Source organism: Chelmon rostratus, chromosome 20, assembly GCF_017976325.1.
Source record: "Chelmon rostratus isolate fCheRos1 chromosome 20, fCheRos1.pri, whole genome shotgun sequence".
Classification (NCBI taxonomy): Eukaryota; Metazoa; Chordata; class Actinopteri; order Chaetodontiformes; family Chaetodontidae; genus Chelmon; species Chelmon rostratus.
The window spans coordinates 354,844-375,000 of NC_055677.1; the positions used below are offsets into that span (position 1 = coordinate 354,844).

The 20,157-nt window shown below is 46.0% G+C and overlaps 1 protein-coding gene across 7 annotated transcripts in view; it reads left to right on the plus strand.

The window, feature by feature from the left end:
* Positions 1–20,157, plus strand: part of LOC121624140 (receptor-type tyrosine-protein phosphatase mu-like) — a 130,410-nt gene that overhangs the window by 48,184 nt on the left and 62,069 nt on the right. For all 7 annotated transcript variants that reach the window (XM_041961760.1, XM_041961761.1, XM_041961762.1 and 4 more), the window contains exons 8-14: positions 1,825–1,937; positions 2,897–3,077; positions 10,611–10,764; positions 11,027–11,202; positions 11,285–11,394; positions 11,588–11,789; positions 13,376–13,478. In XM_041961760.1, the coding sequence (XP_041817694.1) occupies positions 1,825–1,937; positions 2,897–3,077; positions 10,611–10,764; positions 11,027–11,202; positions 11,285–11,394; positions 11,588–11,789; positions 13,376–13,478 (1,039 nt within the window). The remainder of the gene's footprint in view (positions 1–1,824; positions 1,938–2,896; positions 3,078–10,610; positions 10,765–11,026; positions 11,203–11,284; positions 11,395–11,587; positions 11,790–13,375; positions 13,479–20,157) is intronic.

Here is a 20,157-nt window from a genome sequence, read left to right on the forward strand (position 1 = left end):
CCTGTCTGTCTCTCTCTCTCTACCTGTCTGTCTCTCTCTCTGTCTCTCTGTCTCCACTTGTCTGTCTCTCTCTCTGTCTCTCTGTCTCCACTTGTCTGTCTCTCTCTCTCCACCTGTCTGTCTCTCTGTCTCCACCTGTCTGTCTCTCTGTCTCATTCAGATCAGAGCTGTTTGTCATATTTTAATGACTGTCATCAAACAAGTTTTTATTAAAACTGCTCACCTCATTACTGACTGTGTGTGTGTGTGTGTGTGTGTGTGTGTGTGTGTGTGCGTGTGAGAGAGAGAGTGTGTGTGTGTGCGTGTTCTCTGTGTGTGTGTGTGTTTTCTCTGTGTGTGTGTGTGTTTTCTGTGTGTGTGTGTGTTTTGTGTGTGTGTGTGTGTGTTTTCTGTGTGTGTGTGTGTGCGTGTTTTGTGTGTGTGTGTGTGTGTGTATGTGTGTTTTCTGTGTGTGTGTGTGCGTGTTCTGTGTGTGTGTGTGTTTTCTGTGTGTGTGTGTGTGTGTGTGTGTGTGTGTGTGTGTGTGTGTGCGGCCTCATTAAAAGCAGAATCAGCGGCGTTTTGTCAAAGAGTGTCTGCGCTTGTGAAGATGAATCACTCCAAAGTAAAAGCCCCCGTTTTTCTTCCTGTCAGAGCGTTAGCGCTAACGCTGGCTGCTAACACACACACACACACACACACAGGCGCAGACAGTGCGTTAATGATCACTCATTAAACGAGGTGTGTTGCCGTGTGACAGAGCTGTCAGACAGCTCAGAAACATCACTTTCATCTCTGCTTTGTAAGGGAGGATTCTGGGTATTTTCCTTTCCCATCATGCCAATCTGTCCAGCACGGAGCGACACTCGGAACAAGAGTGAAGATCATTTCTTTTAGTTCTTTTTTGTCTTCATATCGAGATCATGATGATTGCTGGAAGTTGTTTTGATCACCTGTATTGATTATTGTGTGTGCTTATTAGACCTTTATCGAATGTGTTTTACATGTTTTCACTCTCAAATCATCTGAATCGTCATCAAGAGCGACTGTGAGGAGGAGACAGATCAGACTGTCTGATATCACTCATAACACAGCCGATCAATACACACACACAGCTCTCAGTGTGTGTGTGTGTGTGAGACACTGGTCGAAAGCTTGTCTGATCTCTCTGCACACACACACACACACACACACACACACACACACACACACACACACGGTGACAGGTGAGGAGGTGTTTGTTGGTCACATGACCCGACACATATCCCACAATCCCTGGCAGCTAAACCTCTGATTGAACTGTCACTCAAACTGTGTGTGTGTGTGTGTGTGTGCATGTAATAGTTTGTGTTTGTGTGTTTTATCTCTCTCTCACACACACACACACACACACACACACACACAGCTGAGTATTAACCTGAACATATTACATGATAACACGCATCATTACACATGTATCCTACTTACTGTGTGTGTGTCTGTGTGTGTCTGTGTGTGTGTGTGTGCGTGTGTGTGTGTGTGTCACGAAGTGGGTCAGAAGGAAGTAGAGCAGCACTACAGGGGATTCTGGGTAATGGAATCCAGGTCTTCTGTGATTCGCCGAAGGTCACAAATATTAATTAACTCGTTAACTCCTTCCTCCCTCGTTAAGAGATCAGTGAAACATTGAGGAGTGTGTGTGTGTGTGTGTGTGTGTGTGTGTGAGAGTGTGTGTGAGTGAGTGTGTGTGTGAGTGAGTGTGTGTTTGTGAGTGAGTGAGTGAGTGAGTGTGTGTGTGTGTGTGTGTGTGTGTGTGTGTGTGTGTGTGTGTGGATAAAACTGATCCTGGTTCTGTTTGTCCCGCAGAACCTCCAGTACCGATTGCCCCTCCTCAGCTGACAGCAGTGGGCGCCACCTACCTGTGGATCCAACTCAACGCCAACTCCATAAATGGAGATGGACCAATCATTGAGAGAGAGGTGACTATTGATGATGTATTGATCTGATATTGATTTGTGAGTAGGTTTCAGTCATCCTTGATGAGGTTCCAGGGATCTATGAAGAGGTTGTAGTGACTTGTGAGGGGTCTATGGTCATCCTGGATGAGGTTTACTGGGTCTGAAATGTGGTTCAGCTGGTCTCTGAACAATTGTCCTAAATGGGGTTCTACAGATCTTTCATGGGGTTCAAGTTGTGACGAGCTTCTGGGGATTGCTGAGAAAGATCTTGTAGATCCAGATCTAATACATGGGATTCTAGTGTGAGTTGGTTTAAGTGGTCTTTGATATGGGGCTCTGTAAGGGGTTTCCGGTGATCCCTAATGAGATTCTAGGTACCTTTTAGGAGAGATAAAGGAGTCTTTCAGAAGGCTTGAGTGATTCTTCATGAGGTTCTGAAGGTCTGCAAGGACGGTTTTATTGGCCTTAAAGATGGTCTAGAAATATATGAGGGTTTCCAATGGTCCTTTATGAGTTTTTAGGTATATGTGAGGAGGTCTTTTATTGGTCTTTGTGGAGGTCTGGGAATCCGTAAGTGGTTTGTAGTGGTCCTTGATTAGGTTCTGAGGATCTGCAAGGGCATTTTAGTAGTCCTTGTTCAGGTTCTAGGCACCTGAGAGAAGGTTTTAGCTATCCTAAATTAAGTTCTATGCATATATGACAAGGTTGTAGTGATTATTATTTCAAGGTTCTAGGGGTCTTAATGGAGGTTTTAGTCCTAGATGAGATTCTAGAGAGCTGACATGGGGTCTGTAAGGCGGTTTTAAGGCTCTGACATGGTTCAAGTGGTCCCTGAGGAGGTTCTAGAAGTTGGATGTTTTTTGTGGTCAGGTTTCTTGCTGCAGTGATGACTTTATTATTACACAGAAAACAACATGAATGTCGGTGGATTATCATCCAGTGATTTCATCCTGTAAAGAGTATAATAATTTGTGTTTGAGGTGGAGTACCGTACGATGTCGGGCATGCTGATCGACACCATGCCTGTCGATAAGCCCACTCACAAGATAGGACACCTGGACCCCGACACTGAGTACGAGATCAGCGTGCTGCTCACCAGGCCCCTGGATGGAGGCACCGGAAACCCCGGACCACCTCTAAGAGCCAGAACCAAGTGTGCAGGTGAGTCAGAGTTTGGTCACATCAAAACCAGCAGCCAAATGTTTAGTCCTTACTCCTCTTCTTAGAGTCAGTTTGCTGTTGTAAAGTCCCTTTACTATGACTGCTAGCAGCTAACTGCTAGGCTGCACTCATACTGAGCTCATTAGGAGGTTAATGGTGGAGTCATTAGCGTAGCATGCCGTGCTAGGCTGTGTTAGCGCTGAGCTCATCAGGTGGGTAATGGTTAATGGTGAGGTCATTAAGACTGTGAGCCAGGCTAAGTTTCGTTAGCGCCACACTCATTTCTTCCTAATGGCCATACTGTACACATCAGCATAGCATGCTAGCTGTTTGCCTCATCCATCTCCTTAGTGAACCCACACACGCGCACACGCACAAACAAGCACACACACACACACACACTGCTGCAGGTATGTGTGTGTGCCCTGTGGGAGCAAACAAACAACAAACAGCATGTGATTAGCAATTAGCGTGCTAATTACACAGGTGCAACAGCCTCACTCCTGCTGCAGTTTTCTACTTCTCTGTTTTTCACTTTTTGTTATTATTGAAAATTTAGATTTTGTTATGTTTTATATAATAATGTGATAATTTACCTTTTCAGCAGGTTTATTACTACATTGTAGCACCTTTCATGGCAGGAACATTTAAACAGCCCTTCATTTTAACTTTTAAACTACATATTCCACATGATAAACATCGGTAATAAAGACAGAGGTCTTTAAGTCTTTGAGCTTTGATGTTTTATTCTAATTCATGTGAGTAAATCAAATGTTTCTGAACTGAACGGATGCAGAAGAACCACACACACACCGCGGCACCGCTGTCAGTGTGTGTGTTAATGTTAAATCGCCTCGCTGTGATTTCACTTCATTTAAATACTGACATGTTTCATTATTACAGAAAACGCTCGGTGGGGGAGGGATTTTCCAGGTGTGTTATTGTGAGACGTGTGGAGGAAATCACTGTGTGTGTGTGTGTGTCAGGTTTCAACATGTCTGCCTCTCAGACCTGCTGTTACATGACGGACCTGAACCTCTCAGGGACATGACCTGTCTCTGGTATGTCCCCGTAAACACTGACGGCAGCTGACAGACATGCATACCTGACTGTGAATACCCCTCCTCGTCAGGCTGATCTCCCCCTGCACCCCCCTCCTCGAGACACAGAGCTCATACTGACTCAGCCGGGATCCTCCTCACGGAGGTTCTGTGAGCTGGTTCTAGAGGTTCCTCAGGAGCTGAGCTCAGACACAAACACTTCTTTAATAAATATGATGTTCCTTTAATGTTTCCTAAGTGGAAAAGGTCTGAAGGAACTGTCATTATTTTATTTTCTAGGGTTCTCTTAGCACCAATTTTTATTCTCGGGGTCATCGATGGGTTACGAGGTAATCAAGGTGGTCCTTTATGAGGCTCCAGGGGTCATGAGGTTCTTGTGGACTTTGGTGAGGATGTAAGGATCAGTTAAGAGGTTCTAGTGGTGTAGTAGTAGTGTTCTAAGCATTGTGCAGGTAATTCTGACCCATAATGCAACATTGTGTGGACAAATGAGAACAATGGTCCATAGTGAGGATCTAGAGACCTGCGAAGAGGTTTCAGTGGTCCCAGCAGTGGTTCTTGCCATTAGTCAAGACGTTCTAGTGGGTCTTAATGAGGTAATGTTGTTGTTGTGTGTGTGTGTGTGTGTGTGTAATTGACAGCCAGTGGGGCTCAGTGTGTCTCACACACACACACACACACACACACACACACACACACACACATGCTCTCAGTGTGATGATGTTCGCTCTGATAACACTCGTCTCTGTCTTTGACTCACTTTTATTTATTCATTTTACCTCCAATAAATTATAAACCAGCCTCTGTGTGTGTGTGTGTGTGTGTGTGTGTGTCTGTGTGTCTGTGTGTGTGTGTGTGTGTGTGAGTGTGTGTCTGTTCAATAATAAATCAGTGTGTCCATCATACAAGCTTTAGGACTTAGAGCTCAGTGAGGCGACTCAGTGTGGTGGCAGATAAACAGGAAGTCACTGTGAGCAGCTTCATGTTTCATCATTTAATATTCTGCTCCAACGTCGTGAGCGAGCGTCGCCCTCGATTTCGCCTCTCAGGCGCCACACAGGCTTCCATAGGCGCCTGATCAGTGGAGCAAACGCAGCCCCGTTATTTTATGATTTTACTAGCTCAGGTTTTGTCTTCTTAAAAACAAACCTAGTCACAGGCTCTGCAGTCAGGTGATCATATTGCTATAATCTATCAATATCAATGATCATTGAACCGTTTCAGTAACTGACAAAAACACACACGGACACTCAGCTCAGTACTGGTCATAGAAATAAAACATTTCTCGTGTGTGTTAACATCCATTAAAGAGTGTGTGGTGTTTGTCGAGGCTTTTAGAAAATATCAGATGAATATTTCACTCCATTCACTCCTCCTGTCTCTCTCTCTCTGTGTGTGTCTCTCTGTGTCTCTCTGTGTCTCTCTCTCTCTCTCTCTCTCTCTCTTTTCACCTCAGATGTTCACGCTCTACTCGTCCATCCAGCCTTTCTAACTTTTAGTGCTTTTACGTCTCTTTCTGTATTTTTCTCATTTCACTGTCTGAACTCTGAGCTTCTGTCCTGATCAGTTGATCTGGTTCCATCAGGTCTTCATCAGGTCTTCATCAGGTCTTCATCAGGTCTTCATCAGGTTTGTCTGAATGCCTCCAAATACAAAATCAATTCACATCTTCATCATCATCATCAGACAGATGAAGAGGCTGAGGAGGAGGTAAAGATGCTGCAGGAGGTGAATCAGAGTCAAAGATTCTCCTCCACGACACACAGGGATCATTGAGTGTGACATCACTTCCTGATGAGATCATTGTCTTTGATGTCCAATCAGAACAAACGTAAAGTATCACATCCTGTAGCCCACAGCCGTGGACCTGAGCTGGTCTGGATCCTGTTTCAGTTTTAAAAAGGCCTGCTGGTCAGTTCTGCTTCGTTTTATCGAGGTGCGTTTGTTTCATCATCAACGTGTTTCCAGAAAGACGCAAAGAGAAGAAACACAAGACGACAGAAAAGCAGACATTTAAAGGAGGTTTCAGCAAGTTAACGGCTGAAAAAGAAACTGAAGGAGAATAAAAGAGAGGAGCGACAGGGAGTCTTCATTCACACCCCCAGCCTTGGCTCATTGATTAGAGTTCTGATTGGTCCTGATGCTGATAACACTTCATTGACTCCTGAGGTAATCCAGGTGCTGATCAGAGATCGTCTGTGGAGACGAATGAATCATCCATCACTGAGTTTCACCTCTCCTCCTCCTCCTCCTCCTCCTTCTATCCTCCCCTCCTCCTCTCTCCCTCTCTTTCTCTCTCATATTAAATCTGGTGATCTCCTGGAAATGAAAAATTAAACCTCTCCTCCTCCTCCTCCTCCTCCTCCTCCTCCTCCTCTCCTTCATCCTAAAGTCACCTTCAGACATCCAGCACTCCTGTGTGTGTGTGTGTGTGTGTGTGTGTGTGATTCTTCTTCCTCAGTGGTATTTGTTTGTTTTTTGTCTGTTATCAGCTTCCAGCAGCCTCCAACAAGCTCCGCCCTGCTAATAAACCCCCACAGACTCCACAGACCGCTGACGGTTAACTGACCCCAGATCTGTTTCTGTGGCTGAATCCCTTCACTGAAACTGAACCAAATGAAGCGGGGGTCTGGGGGGCAGGCATGCTTCACTTCTGGGTGTGGAAATGACCTGGGCAGGTGTTCAACACCTGATGGTTCCTGTCCATGTGTTGTTGCTGAGCCTCCTTCAGGTAGATGGACTGAAAGTGTTCTGAAAACTGAAGGAGACCAGAGAAGCTGCAATGAGCTGAGAAACGGGCGAGAGACACTGAGTGACAGAGAGGGAGAGAGAGAGAGACAGAGAGAGAGGGAGAGAGAGAGAGAGACACTGAGTGACAGAGAGGGAGAGAGAGAGGGAGAGAGACACTGAGTGACAGAGAGGGAGAGAGAGAGGGAGAGAGAGAGAGAGACAGAGAGGGAGAGAGAGAGAGAGAGAGAGAGAGAGAGAGAGAGACTGAGTGACAGAGGGAGAGAGAGAGAGACAGAGAGAGAGGGAGAGAGAGAGAGAGACACTGAGTGACAGAGAGGGAGAGAGAGAGGGAGAGAGACACTGAGTGACAGAGAGGGAGGGAGAGAGAGAGAGAGAGACACTGAGTGCCAGAGAGGGAGAGAGAGAGAGAGAGAGAGAGAGAGAGAGAGACAACAGAGAGAGAGGGGGGGGGTTTATTGAATCAGTGGCAAAATTTAAAAAGGTTGAAATTTTCTGCTTTCACTGAGAACAAAAGACCAACAGCTGCGTGTGTGTGTGTGTGTGTGTGTTTCTGTGTGTGTGTGTGTGTGTGTGTGTGTGTGTGTGTTTCTGTGTGTGTGTGTGTGTCTGCGTGTGTGTGTGTCAGCAGGGTGAATGGAGAAGCCATGTTGGAAATCTGTTTCAATCAGTCAGGGTTGTGTTCGCTGAAAAGGTCGCCGAGGGCGAGCGAGGCTCACATACAGATAAAAGAGAGAGAAGCTGGAAGTGATGTGATGCTCGGATTCTCGAATGTTTTTACTCACATTCGAACTGAAAACACTGAACAACATCAGAGTTTCACTGTAAGACGATAACGAACCGAAAGCTTAAAGATTATTAAACCAGCAGTTACAGTAAACTATGATGATCAGTATTTTTACCAGCGCACACAGTCACACTCTCCTGACATGTGATGTTCAGGTGACTCGTAAAAAGTTCACAGATCACATCAGATGGATCCTCTGGCCCCTCCCTGACTGTGATGTCATAGACTCTGAGGACGACCACATATGTCGAACCCACACATGTTTTCCCTGCAGGGTCAGCGAACGCAACACGGACCCACTGATAACTGTGCTGCATGTCAGCATCACCTACCAGACCCAGACCAGGCTGAGCTGAGAGTCCAACTCAAGTCAAGACCAGATCCAAGGAGGGCTTGAGTTCAAATTCAAGACTCGGGGCGAGTCCAAGTCAAGTCACTAACGAAAAAAAAAATCAATTCAGAGACAAGAAAAAACTATACAAGACATGTCCGAGCAGTTTTCAGGTCCGAAGGGGGTTGAGCCCAAGTCCAGGAATTTGAGTCCATACCAAGTCCTGAAACGGTCTGATCCAAGTCAAGATCGAGTCTGAGATGAGTCAGAGCCAGACTGGGAAAGGTCCGAGTTCAAAGGTTGAGCCCAACTCAAGACTAAATCCAAGATCATTGGAAAAACACCAGTCCAAGTCCAAACAGAGTCCAGACAAGTCTGAGTCAAATGACACAGGACCTCCATGAGACCCATGAGACCAGAGAGGGGGGCGAGGTCCAAATCCAGACTGAGTCCAAAACAAGTCCAAGTAAAACCACCTGCGAGACAGAGACCTGCGGGTCAAGATCCAGACCAGCTCAGGTCCACGGCTGTAGGTTTTGTTCCTCAGCAGCTGTAGGCTACAGGATGTGATTTCTGGAGGTTTGTTGTGGATCATCAGAGATCCTCATACTCCACAGGAAGTGATGTCACACTCAGTGAGATAATTTAATTCAGTGTTTTAATCCAGCAGTTTCCATGAGAATATTCTGTTGGTGATACTGCGACAGGTACAGGTGTGAATGTGAGGTGAACTGCTCCTTCAGTGTACTCCCCGTCCTCCTCCTCCTCCTCCTCATCATCATCATCTTCATCTCAAACGGTTCACCTTGTGTAGTTCCTGAAGGTTGTAGTTTGTAGTTCTTTAACATTTGCTGGAAAAATACCTGATGACATCATCAGCTCTGTCTCTGTGTCTGATTTAAATGTCAGCCCAAAAATTATTGGATGGAACCATGAACAAGCACACACACACACACACACACACACACACACACACACACACGTTCAGTGGGGAATAGTAGGATTTTATGTGATAGCATTCACTCTCCCCTCTGGGATTATGGGTAATAGGTAATAGGATCCACCTCAATCCCCTCTTCCCCCTTCCCTTGACCCCCGACCCCTATTGTTGCCGTGGCGATGTGTCGGTGTGTGCGTGTATGTTCCCTGTAGACCGACCATTAAGCTCGACGTCTCTCTTTCATCACACAATCGAGGTGGAGAAACTCACAAGTGCCTCTGTTGTGTCCTGCTAAAAGCCTGCAGAGTGTGTGTGTGTGTGTGTGTGTGTGTGTGTGTGTGTGTGTGTGTGTGTGTGTGAGGCTCAATAACAGGAAGTTTTCTGTACGGCCACAATCGACCACACATACACACACAGATGACAGACGACAAAGAACAGGAAAGGTATTGTTCACACAGAAACACCTAAAAGCACACACACACACACACACACACACACGCACACACACACACACACACACACAGAGGTTTTGTCAGGAGAAATTGCTCTTTCCTTTCTCATCTATCATTCTCTCTCTGAGTGGATCGCTGTCTGTCATCTTGAAATACAGCACTTCGATTGGCTACTACAAAGACTGTGTGTGTGTGTGTGTGTGTGTGTGTGTGTGTGCATGCTGAGTTAGAACCTTTCTTTAATCTTCTTTCACCCTTTTCTCTCTCTCTGTCTCTCTGTCTCTCTCTGTCTCTCTCTCTGTCTCTCTCTCTCTCTCTGTCTCTCTGTCTCTCTCTCTCTCTCTGTCTCTCTGTCTCTGTCTGTCTCTCTCTCTGTCTCTCTCTCTCTCTCTCTCTGTCTCTCTCTCTGTCTCTCTCTCTCTCTCTGTCTCTGTCTGTCTCTCTGTCTCTGTAAATTCTGATGTGGCTCAGTTTAGAATCACTGATTGAGACATGTGCAGTGACATCATCATCATCATCAACATGATGATGATGATGTCACTGCACAGGTGCGTTGATGATGATGTCACAGTACAGTGATTGGATGTTTGCTGCCTGTCGTCGTGTCTGGACCTCTTCAGACCGCCTCTGTTTCCGGTCTCGTGTCCGGCTCTGCCTTACGGGTTCATGTACGGCGTGCAGCTGCAGAGTAAACCGACGGAGACGTGTTCTGTTTTTGGGATTCGCGTGTGGTCAAAACACTGATATGATGAAGAGATCTGGCTGCAGGAAGCACCAGTTCAGTCTTCAAAGAGCAGATTAGAACAGATGCTGAGGGTTACCTGTTCCACTCAGACCTCCCGCTGATTGGCCGAGAGCAACTCGACCTCAGAGTGGAATGGTGGGGGAAACAGCAGAGCGTGACTGAGCCGCTGACGGGATCTTAATCAGGTCCAGTCTGAGGGTTCAGGAGAACGGTCTGTCGTCAGTTTAAACATGACGACGTGATGTTCGCTGTCTGCTGAAGAAAAGAACTGCGGAAAACAAGCAACACAACAGACTCTCCAAACTGATCAGGGATCAGCTGAAGGCGGCAGTTCATCCTATAATCTAAATGATCATCACAAGGACAGACGCTGTTATTTGCTGCTTCCTGGTGTAGTTGAATATGGGGGGAGGACAGGTTACATGAAATCCTACTCGTGTCCATCTTTGTGTTTGTGCTCCTGTGTCAGATCCGATGCACGGCCCGCGGCGTCTCGAGGTCGTCGACATTCAGTCCAAACAGGTGACGATACGGTGGGAACCTTTCGGCTACAACGTGACCCGCTGCCACAGCTACAACCTGACTGTGCAGTACCGCTACAGACCTGCGGGGGCGCCCAGCAGGTAAACATTACAGGCTAACAGGTAAAGACAGGCAGGGGCCGCGGGAAGGACAGACATTTAAAGAAAGGGAGGGGCCCACAAGTAGAGAGGAAGAGGACTCCAGAAGGGGCCGCCTGGTAAAGCAAAAGGAGGGGGCACAGGTAAAAAGACACACGGGAAACCTCAAGGAGACGCCGCCAGGTGCACTCAGGAGGGGTCTTACAAATGCAAGAAAGGGTCAGCAGGTAACCAGACCCTCAGGTAAAGCCTGTGTCTTTCACAGGGAGCCAGTGAAGGAGGAGGTGCGGGAGGAAGTGGTGTACGACACCCTGAGCGCCGTACCACAGCACGCCGTGCGTAGCCTTCCGCCGTTCACCAACGTCAGCCTGAGACTCGTCCTGAGTAACCCCGAGGGACGCAAGGAGAGCGAGGAGCTGCTGGTGCTGACGGACGAGGACGGTAGGAATCGGGGACACGTTGTGTTAATACTGATCAGGAGACTCGCAGGAGACTTTCTAAAAGTTCAACCTGTCTGCTTCAGTTCCCGGAGCCGTTCCGGTGGAGTCCATCCTGGGCAGCAGCTACGAGCAGCAGATCAGTCTGAGCTGGAGAGAACCGCTGCAGACCTACGGCCTCATCCGGCAGTACGAGGTACGCTCGCAACGCTCAGCCGACCGAAAGTCAAGTTTAACGATTTATTCAAACATTTCAACGAAGAATTTGAACAGTCCAAAATAAAAATATGTGACGATTCAACATGGCTTTTACATTTATTTAGATTTAGTTTCAAAATGTTCAGGTTTCAGGTAGAGACTACATTACCCACTGTTGTTCTCCTTCACAGATCTCCTACAAAGCCCTGAGCTCCTTCGACACAGAGTTTGACCTGTCCAATCAGAGCGGCAAGGTGTTCAAAGCGGCCAATGAGACGAGCCACATTTTCACCGGCCTTTACCCGGGCTCCACCTACTCCTTCACAATAAGAGCCTCAACCATCAAAGGCTTCGGCCCTCCAGTCATTACCCAGTTCACCACCAAGATCTCAGGTGTGTGTCCTTCAAAATAAGAATGAACGTTGACAGGAAGCTCATGTCCAACAACCCAGAAGGTCCTCACTGATTATTACTGATGGAGGGACGACCACACAGGCTCAGGGGTCCATGGAGTGGACCCGATCCACAGCCGCTGCTTAAAGTCACTGTTGTTTAGTCCACAAGCATTAAAAAAAAAACCCAATAAAAGCTAAAATAAAACCAACATGAGAAACAAACATGATTAAATAAAGATAATAATTAAAATATTTGACATTTGAAGAGGAGGTGGCCTGTCCCAGAGCACCTGAGGGTCCAGCCGGTTCACAGCTCGCAAGCATCAGGGAGATACTGGGGTGCCAGATCCAGTCCGGACCCAGACCAGACCCAGTCCAGTCCTAGTCCGGATTTAGTCCAGACCCAGTCCAGTCCTAGTCCAGATTTAGTCCAGTCCTAGTCCGGATTTAGTCCAGACCCAGTCCAGACCTAGTCCAGACCTAGTCTGGATTTAGTCCAGACCCAGTCCAGACCCAGTCCAGATTTGGTCCAGTCCGAGTCCAGATTTAGTCTAGACCCAGTCCAGACCTAGTCCAGTCCTAGTCTGGATTTAGTCCAGACCTAGTCCAGACCTAGTCTGGATTTAGTCCAGACCCAGTCCAGACCCAGTCCAGATTTGGTCCAGTCCTAGTCCAGATTTAGTCTAGACCCAGTCCAGACCTAGTCTGGATTTAGTCCAGACCCAGTCCAGTCCTAGTCCAGATTTGGTCCAGTCCTAGTCCAGATTTAGTCTAGACCCAGTCCAGACCTAGTCCAGACCTAGTCTGGATTTAGTCCAGACCCAGTCCAGACCCAGTCCAGATTTGGTCCAGTCCTAGTCCAGATTTAGTCTAGACCCAGTCCAGACCTAGTCCAGACCTAGTCTGGATTTAGTCCAGACCCAGTCCAGTCCTAGTCCAGATTTGGTCCAGTCCTAGTCCAGATTTAGTCTAGACCCAGTCCAGACCTAGTCCAGACCTAGTCTGGATTTAGTCCAGACCCAGTCCAGACCCAGTCCAGATTTGGTCCAGTCCTAGTCCAGATTTAGTCTAGATCCAGTCCAGACCTAGTCCAGTCCTAGTCTGGATTTAGTCCAGACCTAGTCCAGACCTAGTCTGGATTTAGTCCAGACCCAGTCCAGACCCAGTCCAGATTTGGTCCAGTCCTAGTCCAGATTTAGTCTAGACCCAGTCCAGACCTAGTCCAGTCCTAGTCTGGATTTAGTCCAGACTCAGTCCAGACCTAGTCTGGATTTAGTCCAGACCCAGTCCAGACCTAGTCCAGTCCTAGTCTGGATTTAGTCCAGACTCAGTCCAGACCTAGTCTAGATTTAGTCTAGTCGCAGTCCAGACCTAGTCCAGTCCTAGTCCGGATTTAGTCCAGACTCAGTCCAGACCTAGTCTGGATTTAGTCTAGACCCAGTCCAGACCTAGTCCAGACCCAGTATCTAATGTTTTTGGGACAGGAGCAACAACAGGCTGATTGGTAACAGGTGAGAGTATCATGATTGAAAGGCTCAGTGGTTCACTGTCCTCCTGACTGAGGACTGACTCTGTCCTCCTCAGCTCCTCTGATGCCGGCGTATGATCAGGAGTCTCCTCTCAATCAGACCGACTCAACCGTCACCGTCCTGCTGAAACCAGCTCAGAGCCGAGGAGCTCCAGTCAGGTAACACACACATGCACGCTCACACACACACACACATGCACACGCGCACACACTGAAACACAGACACAGATGTTGAAATATTCAGCAGCATCAATCTTCTGCTTCATACAGTTTTCATGAGTCAAACGTTAAACATTAAAACGCGACATGTCGCAGAAAACAAAGCGTCACTCTGCTTTCTGTCCGGTTACAGCTGAGACCTTTCAAATGTGGCTGATTTCATTCATCAAACAGACCCCGGGTCAGTTTACAGTGAGCGTTACTCTCATGAACAACACGGCTGATGCTTCTTTATTCTGGTGAGACATTAGAGAAGAGCGTCTGTGACGAACACTTTAACGCACATGATGGCGCTCGTAGCGTGTCGTAGAACTCATTAACGGCACAGCTCATGAGAACAAGCTGCACGACGAGACGAAGAACGGTTTCCAGCCCCCCTGTCTCAACCCCCAGCCAAGTACAAGTACTGCTCAGGCAAAGTACAAAGTATTTACACGAACTGCACAGAAAAACATATTGATAATGTTCTCAGCTGACCTCTCAGACTGTAACCGTCAGCTCACCTTCGTCTCCTCGCAGAGAATAAAAATTACACAGTTCTGTCATTTCATTATTAAGCGACAACGTTCTTTACACAAATATGAAACTGGATGAAACATTAACGTCAGTTTTATGATTTTACGATGAAGAATTTATTGGAGCTGATGAAGAATTCAGCCGAGGAAACTCTGGATCTTAATTTTCTGATTTACAAACACAAAAATACTTTGTTGTTAAATTACAGGAAATCCAGCTGATGAAGAGATTAATTGTTTTTAGGGTTATTATTGTACGGAGAGATCAGGCTAACTCTGTGTATCTCTAATATTAAAATCATTTCAAATTTAAAGGCAGGTAATTACATCTATTAATCTAAACTTTTTACAGTTGGCTCTGACACACACTCGCACTCCAGAGGGAGGTGGTATCTGCGGTAACAGTCGTCATGTCAACAGCTGTCTGCTCTCCATCGCTGGGCTGTAACGAGGGATTTAGTTAATTAACGATCAGCAGGCGGGGCTAATCATAGCCTGCTGCTAACACTGAGGATTAGCAGGGGATTAACAGCTAATGTGTCAATCACGCACACACACGAACACACTGAGAGCGCTCTCTTTTCTTTCAGTCAGAGCTGACAGGAAGCACAAAGACGCTTCACTTCATCCCTCTTCATGAATTCAAGTTTATCTCTTTTGCAAACAATAAGAACATGTAAGATAGTCTCCAGATCTCCAGAAGGAAGAAACGCTTTAATGTTCCTTATCAGACTAATGAGGAAACAGCTCTTACTAATGAGAAACTGTGTTTGTCAAATTTAAACCTTAAATCAGAGCGAACTCACAGATCTGTGGCGGGTGGAGGGAGAGCAGTTTTCAGGACCAGTAATAAGAACCTCAGAAGCGGATATAATGACAGTGAAGTGGGGCCCAAGATGGAGCCTGGTGGTACACCACAGCCGACAGGAGCCACTGCTGACCTCAGTCTTTGTGACGAAACATCACATACGTGACACGTGATAACTTTCCACAGATCTCAGGAACCCTGTGTGAATGAACACCTGGATCATGTCTTCATGAAGCATCTTAACTCCACCCGCTTTAACCACCTCTTACCTGTCTGAGCGTGGTATAAACCTCTGTGCAGCGTTTTAGTGTCTGATAAACTTTCAAAGTCGGCCATCAAACTGGACTTCCTGTGTCAGATTTCATCGCCTCAGGTGTGCCTGAAGACAAGCCTCCACTGCCGCAGCCTTCGTGTTGTTTTAGCACAAAGCTGTTGACAGCCTGGTGTTCCTCAGAGCTTGGTTTTAGGGCCTGTTTTGTTCGTTTTGAGCAGCCTAATGTTGGGAAACTGGAACTCAAAATTATGTTTTTGGACAACATGAGTATCTTTTCTTTTCTCAGAAACTTAAAGAATGATGATTATTTGAATAATAAACTACAGACTCCACCATCTATTATCTCTTACTCTCCACTCACGTATCATTGTTGTACCACATACTGTATATACATGAATTTGTGCAAATATTTGTTCAGATTTGTACATGGAAATGGTGACAGCTATGGCGTACAGTATGTACTAGGTGACTGCGAGCCGCTCCTTCATGTCCTCTGTGGGACTGAATGTCCATCAACAGCACAGTCAAACATGAAGGTTTAGTCTGCATACCAGCAGCGGCCACGTTTCCTTCATCAGAACATCGATAGCTAACGTAAAATAAGATAAGGACGCACACGGCCGGTGGGATGTTCAGGCGGCCTGGGAGAACAGAGCGTTTGTATAAAACACGTGTGGACACACTGACTGATCCTGGACGACGCGTGAAAGAAAAATCAAAAAGAAAATGAATCATTTCAAGTGAATCCAGATGTATGTTCTTCTTTTTATGCAGGAACAAGGCTGTGTGTGTGTGTGTGTGTGTGTGTGTGTGTGTGTGTGTGTGATGTGCAGTGTGTTAATTGACATGATAGTCTATGTGAAAGCCATCAGATTGAACAGATGCTGCTCAGAGATATGATTCCATGTTTGTGTGTTTATATTTAACTTTGCTTTTGTCTCTTCTGACACCAGTGTGTGTCGGCCTTCAGGCACACAAACGCACACTAACGCACACTATACAACACACACACACACACTCGTGTATTAGAACCTCAGATCGCAGGACAAAAGGTGTTGCCGCGGGCGACCTGCAGCTGTAATCAGATTACTGTCACATACACACAGCGAGTGCTGCGACGTGAGCGTGAAGAAATGTGATTGGAGACGGTTTGTCAAAAAGAAAAGAAATGAAAAGAAAGAGAGAGACAGATGTGAGGGGGAGGAGGGAGGACGACAAGAAAGAGAAGAAAAGGAAAGAAAGAAGGAGGCAGAAGACAGAAATGATCGAATCTGTCTCTTTTCTCTCGATTTCTGTGAGGAATTCAACAGCACACACACTCTAAGTGTGTGTGTGTCACAGTGTGTGTGTGTGTTTCTCCATGTGTGTCACAGTGTGTGTGTGTGTGTTTCTCCATGTGTGTGTTACAGTGTGTGTGTATGCCACAGTGTGTGTGTCACAGTGTGTGTGTGTGTGTGTGTGTGTGTGTTGTCTTCCTGTCCTGCTTCAGTTTCCTGTCCAGCAGGAAATGTGACAATACTGCAGTTTCACTGCCCACACCCTCCATGAATGTGTGTGTGTGTGTGTGTGTGTGTGTGTGTGTGTGTGTGTGTGTGTGTGTTGTGATGTATGACTTCTGTCCTGAATCTACTTCCTGTGACAAACACAACTATTGTTTCCAGCGTCGCTCGGGACATAACAGTCAGTGTGTGACGTTCAGGTGCAGCTCTGTGCTTCTGTGAACCACACACACACACACACACACACACACACACAGTCTGTGTGAACTCAGACACCTGCTGGCAGAAAGTAGAAAGGACATCTGGGGTCGGTAGCGTTCCAGGTGAGTCAGTAGTATCCACCAGGTGAGTGTTTCTGAGTCTCTGTCGAGTCTGAAGAGTCGACAGTTTTTAAGAATTTGGTTGGATTTTTATCTTAGAGCTGGTGAAGTCTGTAGAGTCGGCAGATGTTACGTAGAGTGGACGGAGTCTCGGTAGAGTCTGTAGAGGTTTTAGAGTCTGTAGAGGTTTTAAAGTCTGTAGAGGTTCTTTGTCTTTTTCTGCTGTTTTTGCTCGACATACTGAAACGTTCGTCAGGAAGGTTTAAATCGCCGTGGTAACAAGCATTGTTTATCAGACCCCTCCTCCTCTCCTCTGCTGCTCTTTCTTTGTCCTACGACTGTAATTCTTCACGTAAAAGTACGATCTTTTACTTTGAACTCGAACTCGTTTCCATTTGTGTTCTGCCTCCAGGTTTTACTCACATGTAGGATTGAATACCTGCAGACGGGACGACATGAGAGATCAGCTTAATGTCAGCTGTTAAAAAGACACAGAGAGTTAATAAAATGAAGGAGAGAGTGATGGAGTCGAGGAGAGGCAGAGCTGACCTTTCAGTGGAGCTGAATAATGAACCAACAGATGGGTGAGAAGGGGGGAGAGCCGTTTTATGTGTCGGGCTTCTATGTGAATAGAAATCCAACAATGTCACCCCTAAAAACAAAAAAGATGAAATTCTCTAAAATCTAGAGGAGTTTTGCAGTGAGTCGTCCTCGTCCCTGAAGGAGCTGTGGGGAGACACGTTAACAGAAAGGTCCAAAGTTTACACAAGCGACTCCAGAAACCCTGGATCCTACGTTTCCCATGATGCAGCTGGATAGTAGCTTTAATTAGAGCAGGGTGGGAAACCTCCGGCCTCTGGACCCCGAGTGCACCGTGAGAAAATTAAATACAACAAAAGCAACACAGAAAACTGTCAGTAGTTGTAACACGTCCGTGCGGGTGGAGCCTGAATACAAGCTAAGAACTAACGAAGCTACTCGATGGGTGACCGCCGGCTTTACGTCGCCTCTGCTTCTGTAACCAACTGAACAACAAACTGCCGCGAATAATTCTAATCTAACCACCTAACACTCACACTAACCTAAAAATGTCACTGCTTATCATTTTTCATTTGAAAATCATCGCTGAATATTCAGTCTTCCACACATCGTGTTTACTCTATTTCATACGTTACTGTTTCATTTCATTTTATTCTTTTGTTTATTGTCAGATTGAGTTCTCTTCAAGGTTAGACTGGTCGTTACATCAAATCAAATCAAATCAAACTTTATTTATAAAGCACTTTTCATCCATTTAAAATGCAACACAAAGTGCTTCACAAGATAAAAGAATACAACAACAGAGAGAATAAAAGCATAATATGACAGACAATATCCCACTTCCAGATATACACACATGCGCTCACACAAACACTCACCAAACACACACACACATATACACACACACACACACACAGTGCTGAGACATGGCAGGGCACTGAGGAACCATGTGAGGAAACAGCTATGGGAGCCATCCACACCGGGAAGCGCCACAGCCTGCGGCCACCGGGGGCGCCGCCACAGAGACCACCCGGACGCCGATGGACAGGGGCAGACTCCGCACTTAATGCAGAGCCACCCAAGTCCCTCGGGCCCAGGCGGCCTCCAAGCACCGGCCCCCGTGGGCAGACCGGGCATACACCCCAGTGTGGAGGCCCCCACATGAGGAAACACTGAAGCAAGAAATTAAAAGACTAAAGAAAAAATAAATAAATAGATAAATAACCAAATAAATTAAAGATAAAAGCAGGTATAATGCACAAAAATTAGAAGCTTTAAGAAAGTTAAAAATGTAGAGGAAAAATAGACAAATAAATAACTAATAAATAGTAATAAATAAAAGTAATAAGATTTTAAGATGTAATACTGATAAAGTGCATAACTAAGAAGAAGTCATAAGAAATATAAGCAGTAAAAATAGCATAATAGAAGAATTCAAAGTTTAAAAGAGATCAGTTAAAGGCCAAACTAAAAAGGTGAGTCCTGAGCCTCCTTTTAAAAACATCAACAGTCTCTGCAGTCCTGATGCTCTCCGGCAGGCTGTTCCACAGTCGAGGGCCGTAATGGCTGAATGCAGCCCCCCCGTGGGTTTTTGTATGAACTCTAGGAATAATTAAAAGTCCAGTGCCGGAGGACCTCAGGACCCGCGAGGGTTGATATGATAAAAGCATGTCAGATAAATAAGTGGGCCCAAGACCATTAAGACATTTAAAAACTACTAAAAGAACCTTAAAATCGATCCTGAAACACACGGGGAGCCAATGCAGCAATTTTAAAACTCGATGTAATGTGAGCCCCCCCTCTGGTCTTCGTCAGCACGCGTGCGGCTGAGTTCTGTATAGTTGCAGGTTAGAAATGGTCTTCTTGGGGGGGCCAGAGAGCAGGGCATTACAGTAGTCTAAACGACAGGAGATAAAGGCATCAGCACCTCTGTGTTAGCTTGAGAGAGAAATGGGCGGACTCTGGCGATATTCTTAAGATGATAAAAACCTATTTTTGTTACATTTTTAATATGTGGAATAAAATTCAGCTCAGAGTCAAAAATGACGCCCAGGTTCTTTACACATTGTGTTGGTTTAAAATCTTGTAGTTTTGGTAAAAGTTTCTCTCTCTTGCCTTCAGGACCAATGACTAAGACCTCTGTTTTGTCCTGGTTGAGCTGTAGGAAATTCTCTGCCATCCATGAATTTATATCTAAAATACAGTTAAAAAGAGCATCAATTGGCCCTGTGTCTCCAGGAGACACGGCAATGTACAGCTGTGTATCATCTGCATAACTGTGGAAGCTGATGCCGTGTCTCCTGATGATGTCCCCGAGGGGAAGCATATATAGATTAAAAAGAATTGGACCTAAAATTGACCCTTGGGGCACCCCACAATTTATTTTATGTGTTCTGGAGGAACATGTATCCAAACTTACCCGGAAATATCGATCTGTGAGATAGGAGCTGAACCAGCTAAAAACAGTACCAGAGAGGCCGACCAGGTTTCTCAGTCTGTTTCATAAAATGTGGTGATCTACTGTATCAAAGGCAGCACTTAGATCCAGTAGTACCAAGACTGTGAGTTTATGTGAATTTAAAATCTTTAAAAGGGCCGTCTCTGTACTGTGGTTCATCCTAAAACCAGATTGGTATTTCTCCAAAATATTGATACTATTTAAA